Here is a 24,661-nt window from a genome sequence, read left to right as displayed (position 1 = left end):
GAACGGTCATTCCTCTCAAGAAGGCACTAGATTCATTTAAAACAGCTGTTGCTGGCACAGCTCAAGAAACAAGGATCAAGTCTCACTCTCGTCCCAGCTGCCTCCTGCCCTCCCGCCCTCATCAGCTTTCCTTGCTACCTCAGCACTAGGGTTACTAGATTCTCAAATGTGGCTTTTAGTTACGGTAGCTCTCCTAGTTCACTGATATCTACTCTGTTTATCAGAGGAAAAGATGCTCTTTCAACCTTTTGGGAAAATACAGCAGCTGGTTGGTTCCTCCTGCTCTAAGGCAGGGTTTCTCCATCTTGGCGTGATTGACATTTGGCGCTGTCCTGCGCATATGAAGGATCCTGGTCTCCTCCCACTAGATGCCAGTGTGCCGCCCGAGAGGTCTCCAGACATTGCCACATGTCCTTTGAGGGGTTCTCCAGGTCGAGAACCACTGCGCTGACTTGAAAGTTTTGAGCCCGAACCCTGAAAACTGAGTATTTTCTTCCTGGCTGAAAACTGAAACGAAAGGAAACTCTAAAGCGTAGCCTTCGGATACTTGGTGGTCTCTCTCCCTCTCGCAACTCCCAGCATATCAGCAGACTTCATGTAAGTGCTCGCACATGAGGTAGGTGCCAAACTCAAATGATTCCAAATTTCCTCCCCCTGCCAGCTACAGAATGGGCACCGCACAGGAAAGAGATCTGAGCACAGGTCGTCCAGGGAAATGCAATACTTTTATTCTGAGAGAAGGAAAATTGGGGAGAAAGAACGTTATCTTTATGTACATTAGTCAGCAAGCAGTGGGACCCCGGAAACCTTCTTTGAATGGCCTACACTATCTTCAAACCTGAATGGGAAACGGAAAGTATCCCATGAACTGGGTAGCTTTGTTAACGAAGTTTTCAAATGCATACTGTGAAAAATATCTAGGTAAATGAGACAATAAAAGTATGTGTCTAGGTTGCTGTGGGTGGGCAGGGATAGGTAGGACACAAGAGATTTTAGGGCAGGGAAGCTATTCTGTACGATACTACAATGGTGGATATGTGACTTTATGCCTTTGTCAAAACTCGTAGAACTGTACAACACAAGAGCGAACCCTGATGTAAACTATGGACTTTAGCTAATAATAATATATCGATATTGACTCATCAATTACAACAAACGTACCACACCAGTGTAAGATGTTAGTAACAGGGGAGACGGGGCAGGGTGGGGTATTGTTGGTGTATGGGAGCTGTCTGCACTTTCTGTTTTATTTTTCTGGAAATAGAAAACTGCTCTAAAAAATAAAGTTATTAACTGTTTTTAAAAGTGAGTATTTGGAAAAGCAGAGGTCAGAGAAAGAGAGGAATCATCTCTGTAAATATTTGTAATGTAACATACCCTTCTTGTGTTAAATAATGCAAAATCAAAATAAGAAGATTTTTTCGTCGTGCTTCTGTCCTCATCTCGCACTGTGAACAAAAAAGAAAATGTAGGTGAGGCGACAATGAAATATAACACTCCTTTTATAGCAATAAACCCTTGACGGTAAATGTAACCTGTCAAAAGCAAGAAGCATAACTTAAAGGCTGGAAGGCAGTTTGACGTCTCTAAGGATATATAAAGTTGTTTTCCATTGTTATTTTCTTCTCAGAGCTGCCTTCTCAATTGTAAACTGAAGGTACAATGATTTCGATTGGGATTGCACTTGACTAGTTAACTTCTTACTGCCAAGCTAATTGGCATTTTGTCGCTTATCACCGCAAAGAAACAAATATATGCACGTTTATTTGGACCAGGTGAAGGAAAGTGATGATAAACTCATGAGCCAGAAATCAAGCTGTACCATCACAGGTACTGACCTGCTACTGCATCTTAAATTCACTCGGAGTCCCACCCAGACCCTGCACAAACGTGGAGATGAGTTCCAATAATCCATTCAGGGGGACCCCGCAGCTGAGCACTTAGAATATCCACTGAGTAGCAGAGGTCATAAAGGGGACATTCCTGCATAACAATGTCCTTATTCAGACTGGATGAATTTGTACTTTTACTCACAGTATTAATGTGCTACATTACGTTATCTGGTATCTCAAATTCCCCTGAAATGTATTCATAAAATATTTACTTCCACTAATACTTCCTTTATTTGAAAATAACTTACCTTTATCTAAGGAGAACACAGGTAAGAACTGGACGAAAGCAAAAAAGGCCCCTGAGTGGCCCAAATTATGTCATAAAATCTAGGCACAAACACACTGATGACATAAAAAATTTTCAGGCATTCATCCACACTTTCTAAAAATTAATGTAATAAAATTAAAAATGCATAGTTACTTAAAAATCAAATAGTACTATATTTTCTTTCATTTTAAGTTGCTTTTTCATTGTGATAAAATATACATAACATAAAATTTACCATTTTAACCATTTTTAAGTGTACAGTTTAGTGGCATTAAGTATATTCAAATTGCACAACTATCACTACCATCCATCTTCAGGACTTTTTATCTTCCCCAACTAAAACTCTATATTCTTTAGACAATAACTCCATCCCCCTAACCCCTGCCATCACCATTCTACTTCCTATCTCAGTGAATTTGCCTATTCCAGGTTCCTCGTGTAGGGGGAACTCATTTGTCCTTTTGTGACTGGCTTATTTCACTTATCATAATGTCATCAAGGTTCATCCATGCTGTAGTGTGTGTGTGGCTCAGTAATATAGTACTATACATTTTTAAGGAAAAACAATAGACTCTGTCCCACTCCACTACCCGCTCCGCCCACTCCCGAGAGGCAACAACCTTAATTACTTTAGCTGTTTCTTCTGATATTTGCCTCCATGTTTTTAAACATATCACTGTTTCATAATATATGAATATTAGACATTAAACTATTCACTTCTTATTAAGGTAGATGAGCAGTAAGCTGCCTTACGGACTTCTCACTCTCTCCTCCCCTTACAGTTATAGCAGTATGCAGTGATTACATTATTATGACTGTGTAAATAATGCTGCTGAGTCAAAAAGTACTGTGGTTACTTTACCATTTCTGGACAACATTATTTTCCTTGGAATGAAGAATTGCCTCATTTTAAAAATTTGGTTACTTTTCTATATACCTATTGCTAATTTTCAAATCCCAACATACCTCTAAAGGCCCCTCACATCACTTTCCACACCATCAAACACATCAGACAATGTGTCAGTTACACTCCCCCCAGCCATGGCTTCCCTGGAGCCTCCACCCTCCCTCTCCACTCTAGGTTGCTGACTGTTAGGCCTGCTATGGGTGCTCATCCAGGGATCTCCCTTTGAAACTTTCCTGCATTGGATCCTCTAGGAATGGAGTCTTCTCCTTTACTGGTCACTGGTTTGGTTTAGTAAAGCACACATCCTCTAAAGTAAAGGTACACGGAGATAAATGTGGTTGAGAATTTGCATGCCTGAAAGTGTTTTTATTCTATTTAAAAATTTGATAGTTTGAAAGGGCATAACATTCTTATTCCTTTGCAGGTAAAGGATCTTTTATTCCCAGGAAGCTTTTAGAATCTTATTTTTAACTCTGGTGTTCTGAAATTATACAACTTCGTTTTTCCATTCACTGTGCTGGCCGTTGTCAAGCTGGACATTCTCATGCTTCTGTTCTAAAAGAAAATGCCTTTTATTATTTCTGTGATAAATTACTCCCCTATGTTTTCTCCAGTTTATTTTTAAGAACCTCTATTAATTGAATGGGATATAACCTGGATTGATCTTTTAAGATTTTTTCTCCTATAGTGTCCCTTTTCTTTGTCTCTTTTTTCTATTTTCTGGGCAACCTCCTTGGCCTTGTCTTTGAACCACTCTACAGAATTTATTTAGACAATAATATTTTTAACTTCCAAGAGCTTGTTCTTATTCTCTGATTGTTCCTTTTTCACAACATCTTGTTCTTTTTTTTTTTAAGACATCTGGCAGTTTCCCAATATTTATTTATTTGTTTGTTTGTTTTTGCCACACCATGCGTCACGTGGGATCTTGGTTCCCAGACCAGGGATAGAACCTGTGCCCCCTGCATTGGAAGTGCAGAGTCTTAACCACTGGACCGCCAGGGAAGTCCCTTGTTCTTGTTTTTTGAATGCACTATTCTCTTATGATTCAATGTCAGTTATGTTCAATATTTGCTGTTTATGTAGGCAGGTAAAACACTATTTTATAAAGATATCCATCCAAAATGATTCAAATAAAGTTTGCTTAAGGTAATAAGTTTTTATTCAGACTGCCAGAAAATAAAGAAAATGAAGCAACCTGTGTTTCAAAGAGCTTGTGAAGGAAGTATAGTACCACTTTTTCAACGAAAAGGTATTCTGTTTTCTGCCACTCAAAAGGTAGTTATTGCTTTTTTAAAAAATTAATTTGCATTTTATTTATCACAGTTTTATACACATTTTGTTGTTGTTTTTGTTAGTTTAATGTTTTGCTTTGAATTCAGGCTAAAATAAATGAAATCAAGTTCTCAGAAGTCTAAGAGAAAAGGAGATTAAAGGAAAATTATAAGCCTTGAAGTAATAAAATATATAACACAAAAAGTAGCGACTTAGACTGGGATAAAATATTTACAAATGACACATCTGATAAAGAACTATTATTAAAAATATACAAAGAGCTCTTAAAACTCCACAATAAGGAAATAAACAACCCAATTAAAAATGGGCAAAAGAGATGAACAGACACCTCACCAAAAGAGATATATGGATGGTAGATAAATATATAAAAAGATGCTCAACATCATATGTCACCAGGGAATGACAAATTAAAACAACAACAAGATAGCACTGCACACCTCTTAGAATGGTGAAAATCCAAAACACTAACACCACCACCTGCCGGTGAGGATGTAGAGCAATGGGAACTCTCATTTATTGCTGGTGGGAATGCAAAACAGTACAGCCACTTTGGAAGACAGTTTGGTGATTTCTTACAAAATTAAACATATCCTTACCATATGATCCAGCAGTCACGCTCCTTGGAATTTACTCCAGAGTTGAAAACATGTTTACACACAAACTTGCACACTGAAGCTGCTGATGCAGCTTTATTCATAATCGCCGAAATCGACCAAAATGCCCTTCAGTAGATGAATGGATAAATAAAGTGTGGTACATCCACACGATGGAATATTAATCAGTAGTAAAAAAAAATAATAAACTACCAAGCCATGAAAAGACATGTAGGAAACTTAGATGCATATTACTAAGTAAAAAAAGCCAATCTGAAAAGGTTACAATGCAAGAAATTTTCACATATTGAGGTATGGGGAAGTCATTCTGGCATATACGTGATTTGGCTTGAATAGAATAGCCTGTTCTGTAGCCTATCATACAAATTGTACGTCTGCTTTAACCATTAAGGAAAAGATGCGTTTAAAAATCAAAACGGAGTAACTGTGGTTCAGGCATCCAAAATGGAGCCTGGTGGCCATTGTGGATATGGTTTCAGACACGTTCCTGCATTACTAAGAACTTGAATTTCTGAACTGTATCAGACTCAAGGACACCACTAGCCATTCTCAAAACAAGATCTGCTAGCAGCTGCAACCATTTTGGACCCAGCCAATACTTACTTAACAAGCACCCTTACTTCTTGCCAGCCCCAATCATAATTCGTGATAAACAATTCATGTAACTAGTTGTAACCTTGCAATTTTTGCCTTGATAATCCTCCCCCATTTTGTAGTCCTGCAGAACACAATTCAAATGCTTCTTGAATCTGTGTCTCCTGGACTATAGTCCTCAATTTGGCTCAAATAAAACTCCTTTTTAGTCCTTTTATAGATTGTTTATTGGTTATTTGTGTCAACAGTTTTATACTGTATGTTTCCAACTATATGACATTCTGGAAAAGGCAAAACTATGATGACAGTAAAAAGATACTGGTGGCCAGTTTGGGGGAGCGGAAGGGAGGCAGAGCACAGAGAATTTCAGGGCAGTGAAATTATTCTATATGATACTATCATCGTGCCTACATGTCATTAAAGATTTGTCGAAATCCATAGAATGTGCACCAGAAGTGAACTCTAATGTAAACTACGGACTTTGAGTGACAATGATGTGTCAAGGTAGGTTCATCTGACACAGGAGGTTGATACTGGGGAAGCCGGTGCATGTGTGGGGCAGGGGGTATATGGGAATTCTCCATACTTTCCACTCAATTTTGCTGTGAACCCAAAACTGCTCTAAAAAATGTCTATTTTTTTAAACTATTAACTGATTTTTAAACAAATATATCAGACCTAATATATTTAAATGGAGTCACCCTTCAACGTAGTTACCTCAGCAGGTCATGCTTTTATTCCATTGCTCAAAACATTTCCGAAACTCATCTTTTGAAATTGTCTTCAATGTAGATTAATGACCATAGTCTTCCCCAGCCCACATTTACAAAAATAATATGTGGCCCTGTAGAAAACTGGGACAATGCATAAAGGCACAAGAAAAAAATTAGATATTTTGGTCACATTCTTTCCATCTTCTTACAAAATAGGCTTCTCATGTGTTTTGATAACCTGTGCTTTTTCTTCTTAAAAATATCAATACTTTGTAAATATTTTTCCCAGTTCTTAAAAGTTTTTCTAAAACATGACTTTTAATGACTGCAGAGAATGCACCATAACTTAATCACCCCTCAGCTGTTGGAGAGTCCTCTTATTTGAAGTTGTGCCTCACCAAATTTAAGAACGCACTTTATTAGCAGTTTTGACTCTTTCTAAAATCCAAATTTGCCCTCAAGGACAGATCTGATAACATTTGGAGAGCTTTAAAACTGTATGACAGGTTATTCTTAAAAGATGACCTTTGGTACATTTCTACCTCTGTCCTTGAAGAAACCCCTTTTGTCCGAGTGAGTTAAAAAAACCGGAAAGCAACTTACCAAGACGAGTTAAAGACTCAAAAAGGCAATTACAGTAATCTTCTTTGCTATGTTTTTATTGTTATTATGAAATATGTAATTCATATAGAAGAATGTATAAAACATCCATTCATTTTTAATAATTAAAATAATAGTAATAACAAGCATCACCCTGGTTAAGCCCCAGAGCACCTTCAGTGTCTTAGAAACTCCCTCGTGCTGTTCCTTTCAGACGTTTCCCCTCCTCCCACCAGAGGTAACTTCCATCCTGACTTTTACACTCATCATTCCCTTTTTCTTTATGGTTTTTACCAACTATACATCCGTAAAAAAAACAGTGTTTAGTTTTTACATTTTTGAATGTTATATGAATGGAATACACATTTATTTCTTGTGACTACTTTTGTTTCACAGTATGTAATTTCCCCCAAAAAAATCCATATCAGAGTAAGAGCTTAGGTATGATCCAGCTATTCCATAATATCTTCACTTCAATTATCTGCTTCCACAGTTTTTTTAGTCTGTGGGCATAATTTTACAGTGTCTTACAGGGTTGCTCTCTAAGGCTTCTCAAGGTAACTCTTCTCTTTCCCAGAAAACAGAAGTATAGTTAAGTATTTCTTCATGGCGCCCCCAAGTACCTGGCATGGTGCCAAGTGCTAAGCAGAGACTGATATTTCTTGATAGGTCCACTAGAAAATTGTTTTTGTCAAACTACAGGTCATGAAATCAGTGGGCTACAAGCAGCATAGTTCAACGCAACAGAATTATCACAGAATGCATAACAGGTAAGAAGGCTTAGTATTGCTTCGTGAAACTTCTGTTGCGTTTGCATGTGTGTGTCCACTGGATCCCAGTCTAAGACGTCTCACAGTTGGTCACAGTAAAAAAAAAACTTGAAAGCCACTATACAAAATGACATCCTATTAAGATGTCCAACACTGGCAGTTTTCCCTCATCTTTCTGAAGATGCTGACACAACAACTCTTGGTGAAGACTGAAGCCTTTCTAATTTACCAAAATTATCCTTGGTAGTCAAAGTCTCTATTTTTCTAAGTTGATTTGCCTCGCCTGTAGTGCCATCTAGTGTATGAGGAAGGGAAGTACTTCATGAAATTTAGGTAGTTCCAAATTACTACTTACATAATAAAAAAGATGACAATCATCACAAAATTTAGTCCAAATCAAGTTTGCAAAATAAAAATAAAACTGCATATTAAACAAGCAGTAATAAGATTGATGGGATATGTTTCTAAATGTCCACATTCTCAAACTCATGCTTGGGGGTTAGACTCAGAACCGAGGTCTCTGGTTCCCGGCCCGTGCCCTTCCCTCCATCAACTCCTCCCCTGCATTAACCCCTCCTCATCAGTGTCTACTCCTGCCCCTGCACATTTCACATCTGACCAGAGAGAAGCTGCAGTTCTAATCTGCCAAAAATTGTGCCAAATTTGCCAAAATCAAACAACCGTGGTTGCCAGTCTTAGCTGAGCTCACATAGCAACAAGTGGTGTCTCTTACAATTCCTCAAACATAATCTCACAATTTTAGTGACCATTTCAAAGCAACTACTGGCTAGACCTCAGTTAGTTAGTCACCCTGCTGCACCAGGAGTAGCGCGTCTTGTAGGAGATTATGCCTTTAATTCCTGAAAAACACAGTCCTGCTGTATGTGAAGCCCATCCATCTCATTTGTACGCAAAGGTCTTTGAGAACAAAAGGATTTGAATTAAAGAGCCATGAAAGCCATGAATATCCCCAGAGGGACTGCACTTGACACTGACTAGGTAGGTCCATTTCCACCTGGTGTTTTGCAAACTGTGGGGTGCTCTGCCAGCATCAGGTCAGTGTTTGGTGGGCACTTAACAGCTGTTAGTTGCTGGTGGGTACTTAAGAGCTGTTAGTTGCTTTGTTCATATAGTTCAGAGACCCTCCATCCTTCACTCTGAAAGCACACGCTTCTCCTAATCTAAACACGCACTCATGCAAATGGTCCCTTATGACTAAGATGCTGAGAAAAAACAGCCAGGAGTGTTTTGCTTGTGCTCCTCAGTACGACACACACTGCACTGGCTTTGACTGACAGCCCTGAATTTCCTAAAGGTGGTCACCTGGGTAGAGCCCAGATTTATTCACAGATTTATACAACTATCATCATGATAATTTAAAAACATATTCATTACCCCAAAAAGAAACTCTGCACCCCTTAACCATCACCCCCTGTCCTTAAAAGCCACAGAATTGCATACTTTAAATGGGTGAGGTGGACTTTCCTGGTGGTCCAGTGGTTAAGAATCCGCCTTCCAATGCAGGGGATGCGGGTTCCATCCGTGGTCAGGGAACTAAGATCCCACGTGCCGCAGGGCAACTGAGCCCCTAGTGCGCCTCAGCTAGAGAGCCTGCACACCACAACTACAGGGACGCCCGCACGCCACAACGAAGATCCTGCATGCCACAACGAAGACCCGACACAGCCAAAAAAAAAAAAATCTAAAAAAGGAATCATCTTAGAAAAATAAAAAATAAAAAAATAAGTGGGTGAGCTGCATGGTATATGAATTATATCTCAATAAAGCTGTTTTAAAATGCATAAAAACAGGGAGAGTTAGGGAGAAAAAGGCTAAAACGAATGTAAATAATATGAGCAATGTTTTGAGTAATATAAAATAAATGATATGACTGGAAATAGAAATGATTTCGTGCAATATTTTGAAGTTATTCAAAATGGAAACGGGGGGGCTGCTTATCACCCACACTGCTGTGAGGGCCTCCTCACCACGCTGATGGCAGAGCCTGGTCATGTCTTGGGATGTGGCAATAGTGCTTCTTTACTTGCTCCGATGAATTGGCTGTAACAAGCTTGCTGAGTCAATGTGGCTACAGGGTAGACTCCCCAGACAGAAAAGAAAACACAAAATCATCTAGGCAGATATTTCCTCTATATGTTTTCTTTCTGGTTTTATCACAACTTGCAGTACACAGAAAAGTTGAAGAAACCACCTTAAGTATTGTTAATATTTCCTCAGTTCATTTGGAAAAAAATAAACTTCTTTCAAAAAGAATCTCAAAATTTTTTAATGCAGAAATTTAAAAATTTTTATCCAGATAATATTCAGAGTTGGCAAGGTGTGAAAGAATATGTACTCAGATATAATTGGTGGAAATATAAACTAGTACAACACTTTTATACAGCAAAATGAAACATGCACATGCTCACTGACCCCGCAATTCCATACCTCACCATTTATGCCAGATCAATTATACTATATTATAGAAATACTTCACATGTGCAAAATAATAAATGTTCAAGGATGTTTAATACAGCATTTTGTGTATTCCACTCCAAAATTAGAAATACTCTAAAATGTCCATTAGTGGTTAACTAAATCATGATACAGGCTTACTATGTATCACTATGCCCCAATAAAAAGAACGAGGTAGATCTATATACACTGACGAGGAGAGATTTTGAAGACATTGTGTTTTCTCTCCACCCACTTGCTGTCCACTCCTAAATAGGAAGAAAGTGTGAATTAAAGGTAACGTTTAACTCTTTGACATAAATCACAGCAAGATCCTTTTTGACCCACCTCCTAGAGTAATGGAAATAAAATAAAAAATAAACAAATAGGACCTAATGAAACTTAAAAGCTTTTGCACAGCAAAGGAAACCATAAACAAGACCAAAAGACAACCCTCAGAATGGGAGATAATATTTGCAAATGAAGCAACTGACAAAGGATTAATCTCCAAAGTATACAAGCAGCTCATGCAGCTCAATATCAGAAAAACAAACAACCCAATCCAAAAATGGGCGGAAGGCCTAAATAGACATTTCTCCAAAGAAGATATACAGATTGCCAACAAACACATGAAAAGATGCTCAACATCACTAATCATTAGAGAAATGCAAATCAAAACCACAATGAGGTATCACCTCACATGGGTCAGAATGACCATCATCAAAAAATCTACAAACAATAAATGCTGGAGAGGGTGTGGAGAAAAGGGAACCCTCCTGCTTTGTTGGTGGGAATGTAAATTGATACAGCCACTATGGAGAACAGTATGGAGGTTCCTTAAAAAACTAAAAATACAACTACCATATGACCCAGCAATCCCACTACTGAGCATATACCCTGAGAAAACCATAATTCAAAAAGAGTCATGTACCACAGTGTTCATTGCAGCACTATATACAATTGCCAGGACATGGAAGCAACCTAAAAGTCCATCGACAGATGAATGGATAAAGAAGATGTGGCACATATATACAATGGAATATTACTCAGCCATAAAAAGGAATGAAATTGAGTTATTTGTAATGAGGTGGATGGACCTAGAGTCTGTCATACAGAGTGAAGTCAGGAAGAGAAAAACAAATACTGTATGCTAATGCACATATATGAAATCTAAAAAAAAAGGTACTGATGAACCTATTGGCAGGGCAGGAATAAAGACACAGACGTAGAGAACGGACTTGAGGACACAGGGGTGAAGGGGAAGCTGGGACAAAGTGAGAGAGTAACACTGACATATATAGACTACCAAATGTAAAATGGATGGCTAGTGGGAAGCAGCTGCATAGCACAGGGAGATCAGCTTGGTGCTTTGTGACCACCTAGAAGGGTGGGGTAGGGAGGATGGGAGGGAGGCTCAAGAGGGAGGGGATATGGGGATATATGTATACTTATAGCTGATTCACTTTGTTGTACAACAGAAACTAACACAACATTGTAAAGCAATTATACTCCAATAAACATATAAAAAAAGGTAATGTTTAAATTTGACAAAGAAAAACTTCGATTACTACAAAAAGTTTAAAAAGAAACGTTTCTCTCTTCACCCTATCCACCATTGTTAATTTCTCATGTAATCATTCTGAAAGGGGTTTATGAATATATCAACATATATATGCACAAACTCTTTTAAATTTGCAAAAAATTTTATCATTTTGTATATACTTTTGGGCATCTTGCTTTTTCCCCCCACTTAATAATATGTCTTGAACATCTTTCTATGTGAGCAGATGCAAATCTACCTAATTCTAAGACATATGTAAGGTGAAAAATCACAGAAATACATACCCACACTCTTTCATTCATAGAAAAAGAAAGGAATAAAAATCTAGATGTGGGTAGAGGAAAGGGATGGGGGCACAGCGGCTCAATTTTTTATCCATAGACTTCTGAATTGTTTAACTTCAATACTTTGGCAAGTAAAGAGCAAAGAAACACGTCAGCTTGGGTTCAAATGTTCACAGATCAAAACACTTTAGGCTAAGGAATTCCATCATCACCTTGGCAGAGCCACTCTGACATCTGGGTTCCCTCCCCTCCCCTCCCCTCCATCAGTAGATATGGAGGTGGGGTGAGAAATGTCCTGATACTGATGATGGCCTTGGGTGTTCCATTCACTAGGAGGGAAAGATCCAGACAAAGTCACCCAAAGGCAGCTCCTCCTCCACACTACACTTCCTACTCCCACGTCCCCCTGAATTTACCTCCCTCCCTCCATGTGCATATACACTGAGGGAGAGAAACATAGGAGTCTTATTGTCCACTATCCATAGGGAGAGCTTTGGCTTTCACAGCTGTCCTCACCAAACTTGAGCTGGAGGATTTGTCAGAATAATCTCCCTCAAATTCCTTTCAGAATCCCTGGAGAGTCGCTTAAACAGTGAACCACTGACCTTGTGAACTCATGGTACATCAGGATGAATAGGAAGGCAAAGCTCTAATTCTTGGGATGGACTTCCGGATCCTGAGCTGATCTGAGCAATGTTGATCATATTCTTGAAAGACTATAAACAATCTATCAGAGGGACTTGCGCAAAGTTTTTATTATATTCCTGGAAAATGATAGCTGTCCCAACTCCAATCAAGAGTATTTCTAGGGCTTTATGGCTGGAATCACAAAGTTTGGCAAACAGTCCTGATCTCTACAGCAGATGATGGGGATTGAAGGATACTCTTTGGTTCAGTGACTTAGAATTGTTTGATAATGAGGTTGCTTCAAAAATGGCTTTCTTACCATGCAGACTGTGAAACAGCTTATAGTTGGGGTGCCCAGGCCTTAAAATAATAATGCTACTTCTTCTTTAAGTTTGATGGAAATTCAGAATTTAAGGAGAGATAAGAAAACTCTATTCAAATACCTAGTGTTAAATATTTAAGGCGTGCAGTTACTTGAAACACAGAATATGGTCTTATAAATTTGTTAATTAAAAGTATAAAGTTTGGGGCTTCCCTGGTGGCGCAGTGGTTAAGAATCTGCCTGCCAATGCAGGGGACACGGGTTCGAGCCCTGGTCTGGGAAGATCCCACATGCCGCGGAGCAACTAAGCCCGTGAGCCACAACTACTGAGCCTGCGCGTCTGGAGCCTGTGCTCTGCAACGGGAGAGGCCGCGACAGTGAGACGCCCGCGCACCACGATGAAGAGTGGCCCCCGCTCGCCACAACTGGAGAAAGCCCTCGCACAGAAACGAAGACCCAACACAGCCAAAAATAAATAAATAAATAAATTAATTAATTAATTAAAAAAAAAAAAAAAGTATAAAGTTTGCCAGATCTATAACACCTTTCTACTCATGCCATTCAAATTATCATAGAAAACTGTCTTCTGAATTAAAAGACTAAGAATAGGCCACCACCAATGGTCAATTTAAACTGTAAAAGATGGTGTGCCCCTGAAATGGACACAATTAGATGCTCAATTAGTTTCTGTCTACCAAAGAAAGGAGGCCCAGAAGTGAGCATCTAACTGGGGTGTCTCATTTGTCTCTGCTTCAATAATCTGGCTGTTTTCGACTTCCTTCATTTCCTTTGTGGGCTATTGTACAACAAAAGTGCCTCCATTATCAGATTCAAAATTGAATCCTATGATACTGTAGCCTGAGGAAAAGAAAGCATTGAATATCATTCCTAGTTTTAGACCCAGAAGATATTTAGGAAATGTTACTGTATATACACCACAAACAGCATTAGTGCTTTTAATTTCTTTTTTATGGGTGCAATGGAGATTAATTTGCATGAGCTCGTTTCAATTTCTGTAATAAGATCCAAATTTTGCATTAAGCTTTCCATCTCAAAAACAAAGTTAAAAAGGACAGATTTCTTCTTTCAAATGTTTTTATTATAGTTCTATTTTACAGTCCTTGCATCTAATATTCACTTAAAAGTTTGAATATATATACCCATAGCTTCTAATTTGTTTCCTGATTACCTCCTGTTTCTACCAAGAAACATCCCAAGTTCCAAATGCTGCACAACTTGACAAAGCACTAGAACTACCAGAAGGGGTATCTACAGATCCAGGGAAGGTATTTATTGTATTTAATACAAAATCAGAACAGGTCAACTACTCTCAGGAACAGTGTTCCATGAAGGGAGGCATTTGTTGTAAATCCTGAGATTGAACTGGTTATAGAATTGGGGATTTCAGGGAAGTATAAAGCCTACTGAAACACAGGGGACTTGCTGTGCCATGCCATTGTTATTAAACATGGAACTAGATTATGGACAGGCTACTTTCTAGTTGCAACATAGCTGCATGATGGAGAGATCAGACTGCCGTCACAGTAAGGTGACACCACAGTCTCACCAGGGATAGAACAGCAGGTGAAACCTTGAGGAAACAATCAGACAACTGTAGAAAGGGAGATGTTCTCCAAAACAATTGGCATGGTTTCTTGAACAGGTTAATGTCATTAAAAATAAAATAGGAGAGAATGGCCAAGATGGTGGAGTAGGAAGACCCTGAGCTCACCTCCTCCCATGGGCACACCAAAATTACAACTATTTATAGAGCAACTAGTGATGAGAAACACCAGAACACTAGTAGGAAAGTTCTTCTACAACTAAAGACATAAAGAAGGAACCACAATGAGACAGGTAGGAAGGGCAGAGATGCTGTATAGTCAAGACCCACACCCGTGGGTGGGCAGCCCACAAATGGGAAGATAATTACAATTGCAGTGGTTCCCCACAAGGAGTGAGGGGTTCAAGCCCCACATCAGGCTCCTGAGCCTGGGGGTCCTGCACCAGGAAGATAAGCCCCTAGAATGTTTGGCTTTGAAGGCCAGTGGGGCTTACTTTCAGGAGAGCCAGAGGGCTGTGGGAAATAGAGACTTCATCTTTAAAATGCACACAAAATCTCACATGTGCTGGGACCTAGGGCTGAAGCAATAATTTGAAAGGAGCCTGGGTCAGATGCACCTGGTGATCTTGGAGAGCCTCCTAGAGAGGTGGGAGGAAACTGGAGCTCACCCTGGGGACACAGACACTGGTGGCAGCCATTTTTGGAAGCTTGTTCTACCACAAGGACACTGTTGCTGGCCAGTGCCATTCTGGAATCCTCCCTCTAGCTTATTAGCACTGGGACTGGCCCCACCTACCAGCCTGGAAGCACCAGTACTGGGACATCTCAGGCCAAGTAGCTAGATGGGTGGGGATAAAACCTCACCCACCAGTAGGCTAGCTGCCTTAATACCCCCAAGCCCACAGCTGCCCCGGGACCCAGTCCTGTTCCCCAGAACCCTCACACCAGTGAACCTGCACTAGCCCCAGGACCTCATGGGCCTCAGCCTCACCCACGGCAGGCTGCCACTAGTCCTGGGAACCCCTTGGCCCTGGGCCCATCCACCAGCAGGCCAACACTAGCCCCAGGACCCCCCCAACCCCAGGATCCAGCCCCACTCACCAGCAGGCCAACACCAGCTTTAGGACACCCCAGACCCCACAGACAGCTGTGTCAGGAACAGGCCCCACACCAGCAGGCCATCTAGTGGATCCGGGACACCTAGCCCCGCAACCACCATCCTAGAACCTGGCTCCACCCATCAGCGGACTAGCACTAGCCCCAGAACACACCAGGGCTTTGTACCCAGCTGCCTTGTGACCCCGCCTCACCCACCAGTGACTAGCAGCTTCAGTGCAAGACAGGGCCTGGCAACAAACCAGTTTTTTTTAATACATATATATATTGCTATATATAAACCAGCCAGGCATACCAGACCACCCACAGTAGTCAGCCTGTCACAACAGAAGGACCCACACAGCCCACATGGGGGGCACCCCTAGAGCATATAGCTCTTGTGACCAGAGGGAAGTGCATTGCTGGGAAACAGAGGACATCTACAAAAGTCCACTTCTCCAAGGTCAGGAAGCATAACCAACCTACCAAATATATAGAAATAAAAACAGCAAATTAGGCAAAATGAGGTGACAGAGGAACATGTTCCAAATGAAGGAACATGATAAAACCCCAGAAGATGAACTAAGTGAAGTGGAGATAATCAATCGACCCAATGAAGAGTTCAAGGTAATAACTGTAAACATGCTCAAAGAACTCAGGAGAAGATTGGGTGAGCAGAATGAGAAGTTGGAAGTTATTAATAAGGAGTTAGAAAACATAAAGAAGAACCAAACAAAGATAAAGAATACAGTAACTGAAATTTTAAAATACACTAGAATTAATCAGCAATAGATTAGATGATACAGAGGAATGGATCAGTGAGCTGGAAAACAGAGTAGTAGAAATCACACAAACTGAACAGAAAAAAGGAAAAAAATTTTAATGAGGATAGCTTAAGAGACCTCTGGGACAACATCAAGGTACTAACATTCACATTATAGGGTCCCAGAAGGAGAAGAGGAGAAAAAGTGGAAGAAAACTTATCTGAAGAAGTAATAGTAGAAAACTTCCCTAACCTGTTAAAAGAAATGGACATCCAGGTCCAAGAATCACAGAGATTCCCAAACAGGATCAACCCAAAGAGGACCACACCAACACATACTGTAATAAAAATAGCAAAAATTAAAGATAAAGTGAGAGATAAAAATAGCAAGAGAAAAGCAACAAGTTAAGTACAAGGAAACTCCCATAAGGCTATCAGCTGACTTTTCAACAAAAACTCTGCAGGCCAGAAGGGAGTGGCAATGTATTTAAAGAGATGAAACGGAAAAACCTACAACCAAGAATGCTTTACCTGGCAATGCTTTCATTCAGATTTGATAGAGTGATCAAAAGGTTTACAGACAAGCAAAAGCTAAAGGAGTTCAGTACTACCAAACCAGCTTTACAAGAAATGTTAAAGAGACTTCTTTAAGTGAAAAAGAAAAGACCACTACTAGAAATAGGAAAATTATGAAAGGAAAAATCTCATTGGTAAAGGCAAATATACTATAAAGGTAGTAAATCAACCACATGTAAAACTAATAGGAAGGTTAAAAGACAAGCATACTAAACTCATCTATATCCATATTAAGTATCTAAGGGATACAAAAAACAAAAAGATGGGAAATATGATGTCAAAAACAATAAACATGGGGGAGTAAAAATGTAGGACTGTTAAAATGTATTTGAACTTAAAAGGTCAGCATCTTAAAATATATATTGGTATATATAAACCTCATGATAACCACAATCCACACAATAGATACACACACACAAAGAGAGAAAGGAATCCAACCATAACACTAAAGATAGTCATCAAATCACAAGGGAAGAGAGCAAAAGAAGACAGGAAGAAAAAGAACTACAATAACAACCCCAAAACAATTAATAAAATGGCAATAAGTACATATCTATCAATAGTTACTCTAAATGTAAATGGACTAAATGTTCCAATCAAAAGACATAGAGTGGCTGAATGCACACAATAACAAGACCCATATATATGCTGCCTACAAGAGACTCACTTTAGATCTGAAGACACACATGGACTGAAAGTGAAAGGATGGAAAAGGGTATTCCACGCAGACTAAAATGAAAAGACAGCCAGGGTAGCAATACTTATATCAGGTAAAAGACTTTAAAACAAAGACTGTAACAAGAAACAAAGAGGGACATTACATAATGATCAAGGGATCAATCCAAGAAGACAATTGTAAATATATATGCACCCCATATAAGAGCACCTAAATAAAGCAAATATTGCACATAAAGCAAATATTAACAGACAGAAAGGGGAAAACTGACAGTATTACAATAATAGTAAGGTAATTTAACAACCCCCACTTACATCAATGGACAGATCATCCAGACAGAAAATCAATAAGGAAATACTGGCCTTAAAAGACACATTAGGCCAAATGGATCATATCCATATATATGAAACATTCCATCCAAAAGCAGCAGAATACACATTCTCTTCAAGTGCACATGGAACATTCTCCAGGATAGATCACATGCTAGGCCACAAAACAAGTCTCAGTAAATTTAAGAAAACTGAAATCATAACAAGCATCTTTTCCAATCACAACACTATGAGACTAGAAATCAAATACAAGAAAAAAATGCAAAAACACAAACATGTGGAGGCTAAACAATATGCTACTACACAATCAATGGATCATTGAAGAAATCAAAGACAAAATTTTAAAAACCTGGAGAAAATTAAAACAAAAACACACTATCCAAAATCTATGGGACAAAGCAAAAGCAATTCTAACAGGGAAGTTTATAGCAATACAAGTTTACCTCAGGAGACAAGAAAAATCTCAAACAACCTAACCTTACACCTAAAGGAACTAGAGAAAGAAAAAAACCACAAAATTAATAAAAGGAAAGAAATCATAAAGATCAGAGCAGAAATGAAATAAAGACTAAAAAAAGAAATAGAAAAGATGAATGAAACTAAGAGCTGGTTGTTTGAAAAGATAAACAAAATTGATAAACCTTTAGCCAGACTCATCAAGAAAAAAATAGAGAGGGCCCAAATCAACAGAGTCAGAAATGAAATAGGAGAAGTTATAACCAATGCCACAGAAATACAAAGGATCATAAGAGGTAACTACAATTATATGCCAATAAAATGAACAACTTAGAAGAAATGGACAAATTCCTAGAAATGTACAATCTCTCAAGACTGAATCAGGAAGAAATAGGAAATATGAATAAACCAATTGCCAGTAATGAAATTGAAACAGTAATAATAAAAAAAAAACTCCCAACAAACAAAAGTCCAGGACCAGATGGCCTCACAGGTGATTTCTACCAAGCATTTAGAGAAGAGCTAAAACCTATCCTCCTCAAACTATTTGAAAAAACTGCAGAGGAAGGAACACGTCCAAACACATTCTTCCAAACATGAGGCCAGCAACACCCTGATGCCAAAAGCAGACAAAGACATCACAAAAAAGCCAGAAAATTACAGGCCAATATCACTGATGAACATAGATGTAAAAACCCTCAACAAAATATTAGGCAAAACAATCTTCAGAAAATAAGAACAAAGCTGGTGGTATCACACTCCCTGATTTCAAACTGCACTACAAAGCTACAGTCATCAAAACAGTATAGTACTGGCACAAAAACAGACACCTGGATCAATGGAACAGAACAGACAGCCCAGAAATGAACCAAAACTTACATGGGCAGTTAATCTACAACAAAGGAGGCTAGAATATACAATGGGGAAAAGACAGCCTCTTTAATAAATGGTGTTGGGAAAACTGGACAGTTACATGCAAAAGTATCAAACCGGAATACTCTCTCACACCATGTGCAAAAATAAACTTGATGCATTAAAGACTTAAATGTAAGACCTGAGACCATAAAACTTCTAGAAGAAAACACAGGCAGTACGCTCTTTGACATTGATCTTTGTAATACGTTTTTGAATATGTCTCCTCAGACAAGGGAAACAAAAGCAAAAATTAACAAATGGGACTACATCAAAGTAAAAGGCTTTGTGCAGTGAAGGAAACCATCAACAAAGTGAAAAGCCACATACTGAATGGGAGAATATAATTGCAAAAAATATATCCAATACAGGGTTAATATCCAAAATATACAAAGACCTCATACAACTCAACATCTAAAAACAAACAACTGGATTAAAAAACAGGCAGAGGATCTGAATAGACATTTTTCCAAAGAAGACATACAGATGGCCAACAGGCAGATGAAAAGATTTTCAACATCACTAATCATCAGGGTAATGCAAATCAAAACCACAATGAGATATCACTTCATACCTGTCACATGGCTATTATCAAAAAGACAACAAATAACAAGTGTTGGTGAGGATGTGCAGAAAAGGGAATCCTCTTGCACTGCTGATGGGAACGTAAATTGGTGCAGCCACTATGAAAAACAGTATGGAGATTCCTCAAAAAATTAAAAATAGAACTACCATATGATCCAGCAATTCCACTCCTGGGTATTTATCCAAAGAAAATGAAAACACTAATTAGAAAAGATCTATGTACCCCTATGCTCATTACAGCATTATTTACAATAGCCAAGATATGGAAGCAATCTAATTGCCCACCAATAGGCGAATGGATAAAGAAGATGTGGCATATATATACAATTAAATATTACTCAGCCATAAAAAAAGAATGAAATATTGCCATTTACAATGACATGGATGGACCTATAGGGTATTATGCTAAGTGAAATAAATCCAACTGAGAAGGACAAATACTATATGGTTTCACATATATGTGGAATCTAAAAAACAAAACAAATGAACAAACATAACAAAACAGAAAAAGAGTTATAGATACAGAGAACAAACAGGTGATTGCCAGAGGGGAGCGGGAAGGAGGAAAGAAATAGGTGAGGGAGATTAAGAGGAACAAACTTCTGGCTGCAAAATAAATGAGTCACCGGTAGGAAATGTACAATGTGGGGAATATAGTCAATAGCTATATAATATCTTTGTATAATGACAGCTCAAAACTGACTTACTGTGTTGATCATTTTGAAATGATATAAATCGAATGTATATCAAGTCATTATGTCATATAACAGGAACTAACATAGTATGGTAAGTGAATTAAACTTCAAAAACAAACAAACAAATGCATAGAAAAAGAGATCAGATTTGTGGTTACCAGAGGTGGTGGGTGGAGGGAGGAGGAATTGGATGAAGGTGGTCAAAAGGTACAAACTTCAGTTATAAGATAAATAAGTACTAGGGATATAATGTACAACATGGTAAATATAATTAATACTGCTGTATTTATATATGAAAGTAGTTAAGAGAGCAAATCCCAAGAGTTCTTATCACAAGGAAAATTTTTTTTCTATTTCCTTAATTTTGTATCTATATGAGATGCTAGATGTTCACTAAACTTGTGATAATCATTTCCTGATGTATTAAGTCAAATAATTATGCTGTATACCTTAAACTTATATAGTGCTGTATGTCAATTATATCTCAATAAAACTAGAAGATAAAATAAATAAAATAAATAAAAATAGAGAAAGTAGGGGATGGGGGGAGCTGTGCAAATTCAAAGAGACATAGGGGATACAACCAGATACAATGCATGATCCTGTTTTGCACTCTGGTTAGAGAACTACTTGGTTAAAGAACAATATTTACAATACAATTTCATTTTGATAAAACATATGGGTGTGTGCATGTATGTGTATATACACACATAGCAAAGGATCTGGAAAGATATGTGGATATACACCAAGGTTCACTGTTGGGTAATAATACCTTAGTGTATCTGGATTGTGGGAATGTGGTGGTTTTACTTATTTATTCCGTTTGTTACCTATTATTTCTTTAAGCTTGACTTATTATTACGTAAGTAACCATGAGAACTGTCAATTTATACTACTGAGAATATTGAGAACAAAAATAACCGTCAGGAATTCTTAGATCTAATAAAGTCTAAGACTTTCAGTTTACTCACCCGTACAATGGGGATAATGTAACTCTTCTTTGGTTGTGTAGAGGCTGGAATTAGTCGATGGCAAGCGCACAGCGCTAGGGTGGTCGTCACTGTTGATTGAGTCCTGCTGCTCTCAGGACCCAAGTGGGGCGGGGCGGCCCAGGGACTCCCGACTGGTGGTGATGTAATTTGGGCACAGCTCTCAGCCCCTCAGGAAGGGGGCATTGGGGCTTCCTTGCGTCCCGGACGCGCGCTGGTGGCCGTTCCCGCGGGGGCTCCGCGCTCCTAACGCCAGAGGCGGGGCTGCGCCGTGTGCACCCGGAGGAGCTCGCGGCAAGGCAGGGCCGGGCGGCGGCGTACCGGCACGAATTTGCGGAGGAGGCCGTGAAGGGACCAGAAGTGCCACTGGCCTCGCCCGTTCCGGCGGCCGTTTCACGGAGAGCAGGGTCGGCCCGACGGCCAGTCGCGGGCACAAACGCCAGCGCATCGGAAGCCTGGCCGGGACCTGGCGGCGCTGTGGAGGAGGCTGGTTCCAGTGGATGGAAACCCCGAGCCTGCCGAGAGGGACCTGGGGAAGAGCGATTCCCAACAGCGCCCAGAGGACGCTCCCTGGGAGAAGGAGGCGATGGAGGGGCACGGCCACGCACACCGCGCAGCCCGCAAAGAACGATCGCACGGCCGCGAGCACAGACCGGAGCTGCACAGACACCCCTCAGAGCTCGTGAGGCCCTGCCACGGGTCCCACGGCCGGGAGAGGGGCGAGGGCAGAAGGCGGTGCCGCGGGCGCTCCCCAGTTTATTCTTCGGAGCGGGGATCATATGGTTACAGCCGGTCCCCTCCACAGTCTATGCGTCCTTGTCTGATGTACAGGGACTGTCACAGACGCCTGGCGAAGGCCCGTGTTGCACAGCAGAGGCCTGGAGAAGGCCCCTCAGATGCCCCTTGGGCCAGACTGGAGCTCGGCCGAGACCACCGCCTGGGTGCACCCCAGGGGAGAGGGGCTGGGAGTCTAAGCAGGGGACACCAGCCTCCCCACAGGGACAAAAGCCTGGTCGGTACCAAGGGACACGAGAAGTCCTCTGCTTTGACCAGACGAAAATCAGGCCTGGCCTTCTCCAGAGAGGAAAGGCCGCAGTCTCTCCCCCGGGCCAGTGCAAACGAGAATCCGCTCTCTAGTGGTGTCGAGAAAGAGAAGGAAAGAGAGGGCCGCGGCATCCAGTTTTTACCTCCCTTCAGACAAGCTTCAGACCTTAAAAAGCGAAAGCACGAAGACTCCGAGAAAACCAAACCGGACAAAAACAAGCAGAGTCCCGACCGCTTGGACATAGCAGAGGGGGCAAGAGGCCTGTTACCCAAGGTGAAAGAGAAGGTTTCCAATAACCAAAAGGTTCAAGAAGGGAAAGTAAGACCTCCTCATTTGGATGGAAAGCCTGAGGGCTCCCTCCCTAAAGGTGAGGAGGCAGATATGGATAATGAATTCAAGCCGCCCACCATGTCTTCTGAGTCATACTTCAACCACAACCAGCCTAGGGAGAAAAAGAAAAAGATTATGAAAACTTCAGCCACTGCTCTTGAAGAAAAAGGACCTAAAAAAAATGATTCAAGTGAAAACTTGGACTTGGTTCAGGAACTACCTAAGGTGAATGAAAACAGATCAGAGAAGCTGCAGCCCTCTGGAAACGTCTGGGCCAAGCTGGAAAAGGTCCCCACTGATGCACCAGTGTGGCCGGACCTCCCATTACCCAGGGTCCAGGCCAATGACCGTCCACTTCTTGCCTCTGGATTGATGTCCTCCTTACGACCAAAGCAAAAAGCACTGTCTTCACCCCAGGAAGAGGAAGAAGTTGGATTTACTGGATGCAGAATGAATTCTAAGATGCAAGTGTTTTCTGGCTCCAAGTGTGCCTATCTTGCCAAAATGATGACCTTGCGCCAGCAGTGCATCTGGGTACTTAGAAACAACATCAATTCAATCTTTAAAGTGGGAGGAGTCCCATATTCGGTTCTTGAACCCATCTTGGAGAGCTGTGCACCTGATCAGCTGTATCGCATAGAGAAATACAATCATGCACTAGTCCAAGAAACAGACAAATTATGGAAAATTCACTCTCACCAACACTTTAGGAAAGAAAGGCCAAAAGAGCACGAGACATGGCGAGAGATGTACATGCGGCTTCAGGATGCCCGAGAGCAGCGGCTTCAAGCACTGACAGTGAATATCCAATCTGCACAAGCCAATAAGCCCAAAGGCCGACAAGCAAAGATGATCCTTCTCAACTCTCTGGCCAGGCCACCTTCTGACGTTCGAAGGAGGCAGGAGAAGTTTGAAATAGGAGAAGCAGCTGCCCCTGAAAAAGTCAAGATCAAGCCAGCCCTGTACCCTACAGGAACCATCCATACTCCCTCCAGGAGAAACAGCCTTAACCTCACCCATGAGAAGCCAGCCGGAGCCTGCTCAAGCACCACCAGTACCCACATGCCGCGGGTAGTCAGCGGCAGGAAACCTGTAAAGAAAATCACCCCCATGATGGCCAAGACAATTAAAGATTTCAAGAACAGGTTCTCCCAATGGTAAATTGAGGCCTTGCCTTGGAGCTGAAATTCCAGAGGAGGAATACAAGGGCAGTGGGTGTTAGGGAATGGGACTTCCAAAGGAGACTGGAATGTTTTGCTTTGTGGAAACTTTTGGACTCTGACTCTTGTAGTTTTCAAGTGCTGCACCTGTGTGCTGCCATAGCCACTGCCTCCTGCCTGGAGAACACTTCAGAATTCTTAAGATGAGACACCTCAGTCCCACTGACGATTTTAAGACCCATTATACTTTTGTTGTTAACTAGCCTCTTTGTAAACAATATGACATAGTCTTAACAAATATTATCCCCAGATTGTGTTTATATCAATAAACAAAAGTACTTAACATGAGATTTTTTTTTTTTACTCTCAGAGTAGATGAGGTCTTCTTGGACACAAACCCAGAAGCCATTAATTAAAAAGACTGATATATCTGACCACATAAAAATTTAGAAATATATAAAAAAAAAAGGTCGAAAGATAAACAACAAACTGGGAAAGATATTTATAACTCAGTTAACATTCAGAAGGCCAATTTCCTTTATATATAATAAGGGCCCACAAACTAATGAGAAAAAAAAGACCAA

At 40.3% G+C, this 24,661-nt stretch overlaps 1 protein-coding gene across 1 annotated transcript; it reads left to right on the top strand.

Annotated features, from left to right (window-relative positions):
* The first annotated feature begins 21,531 nt into the window (after positions 1 to 21,531).
* LOC118906727 (elongin-A-like) lies at positions 21,532 to 24,078 on the top strand. The gene is given in 3 exon segments (XM_036874298.1): positions 21,532 to 21,542; positions 21,703 to 21,995; positions 21,998 to 24,078. Coding segments are annotated over 3 exon segments (2,385 nt in total).
* Positions 24,079 to 24,661: the final 583 nt, after the last annotated feature.

This window comes from Balaenoptera musculus, chromosome 14 (assembly GCF_009873245.2).
Source record: "Balaenoptera musculus isolate JJ_BM4_2016_0621 chromosome 14, mBalMus1.pri.v3, whole genome shotgun sequence".
Taxonomy (NCBI): Eukaryota; Metazoa; Chordata; class Mammalia; order Artiodactyla; family Balaenopteridae; genus Balaenoptera; species Balaenoptera musculus.
The sequence above is the reverse complement of the archived record's forward strand: the minus strand, read 5'-3'. Positions and strand labels throughout refer to the sequence as shown.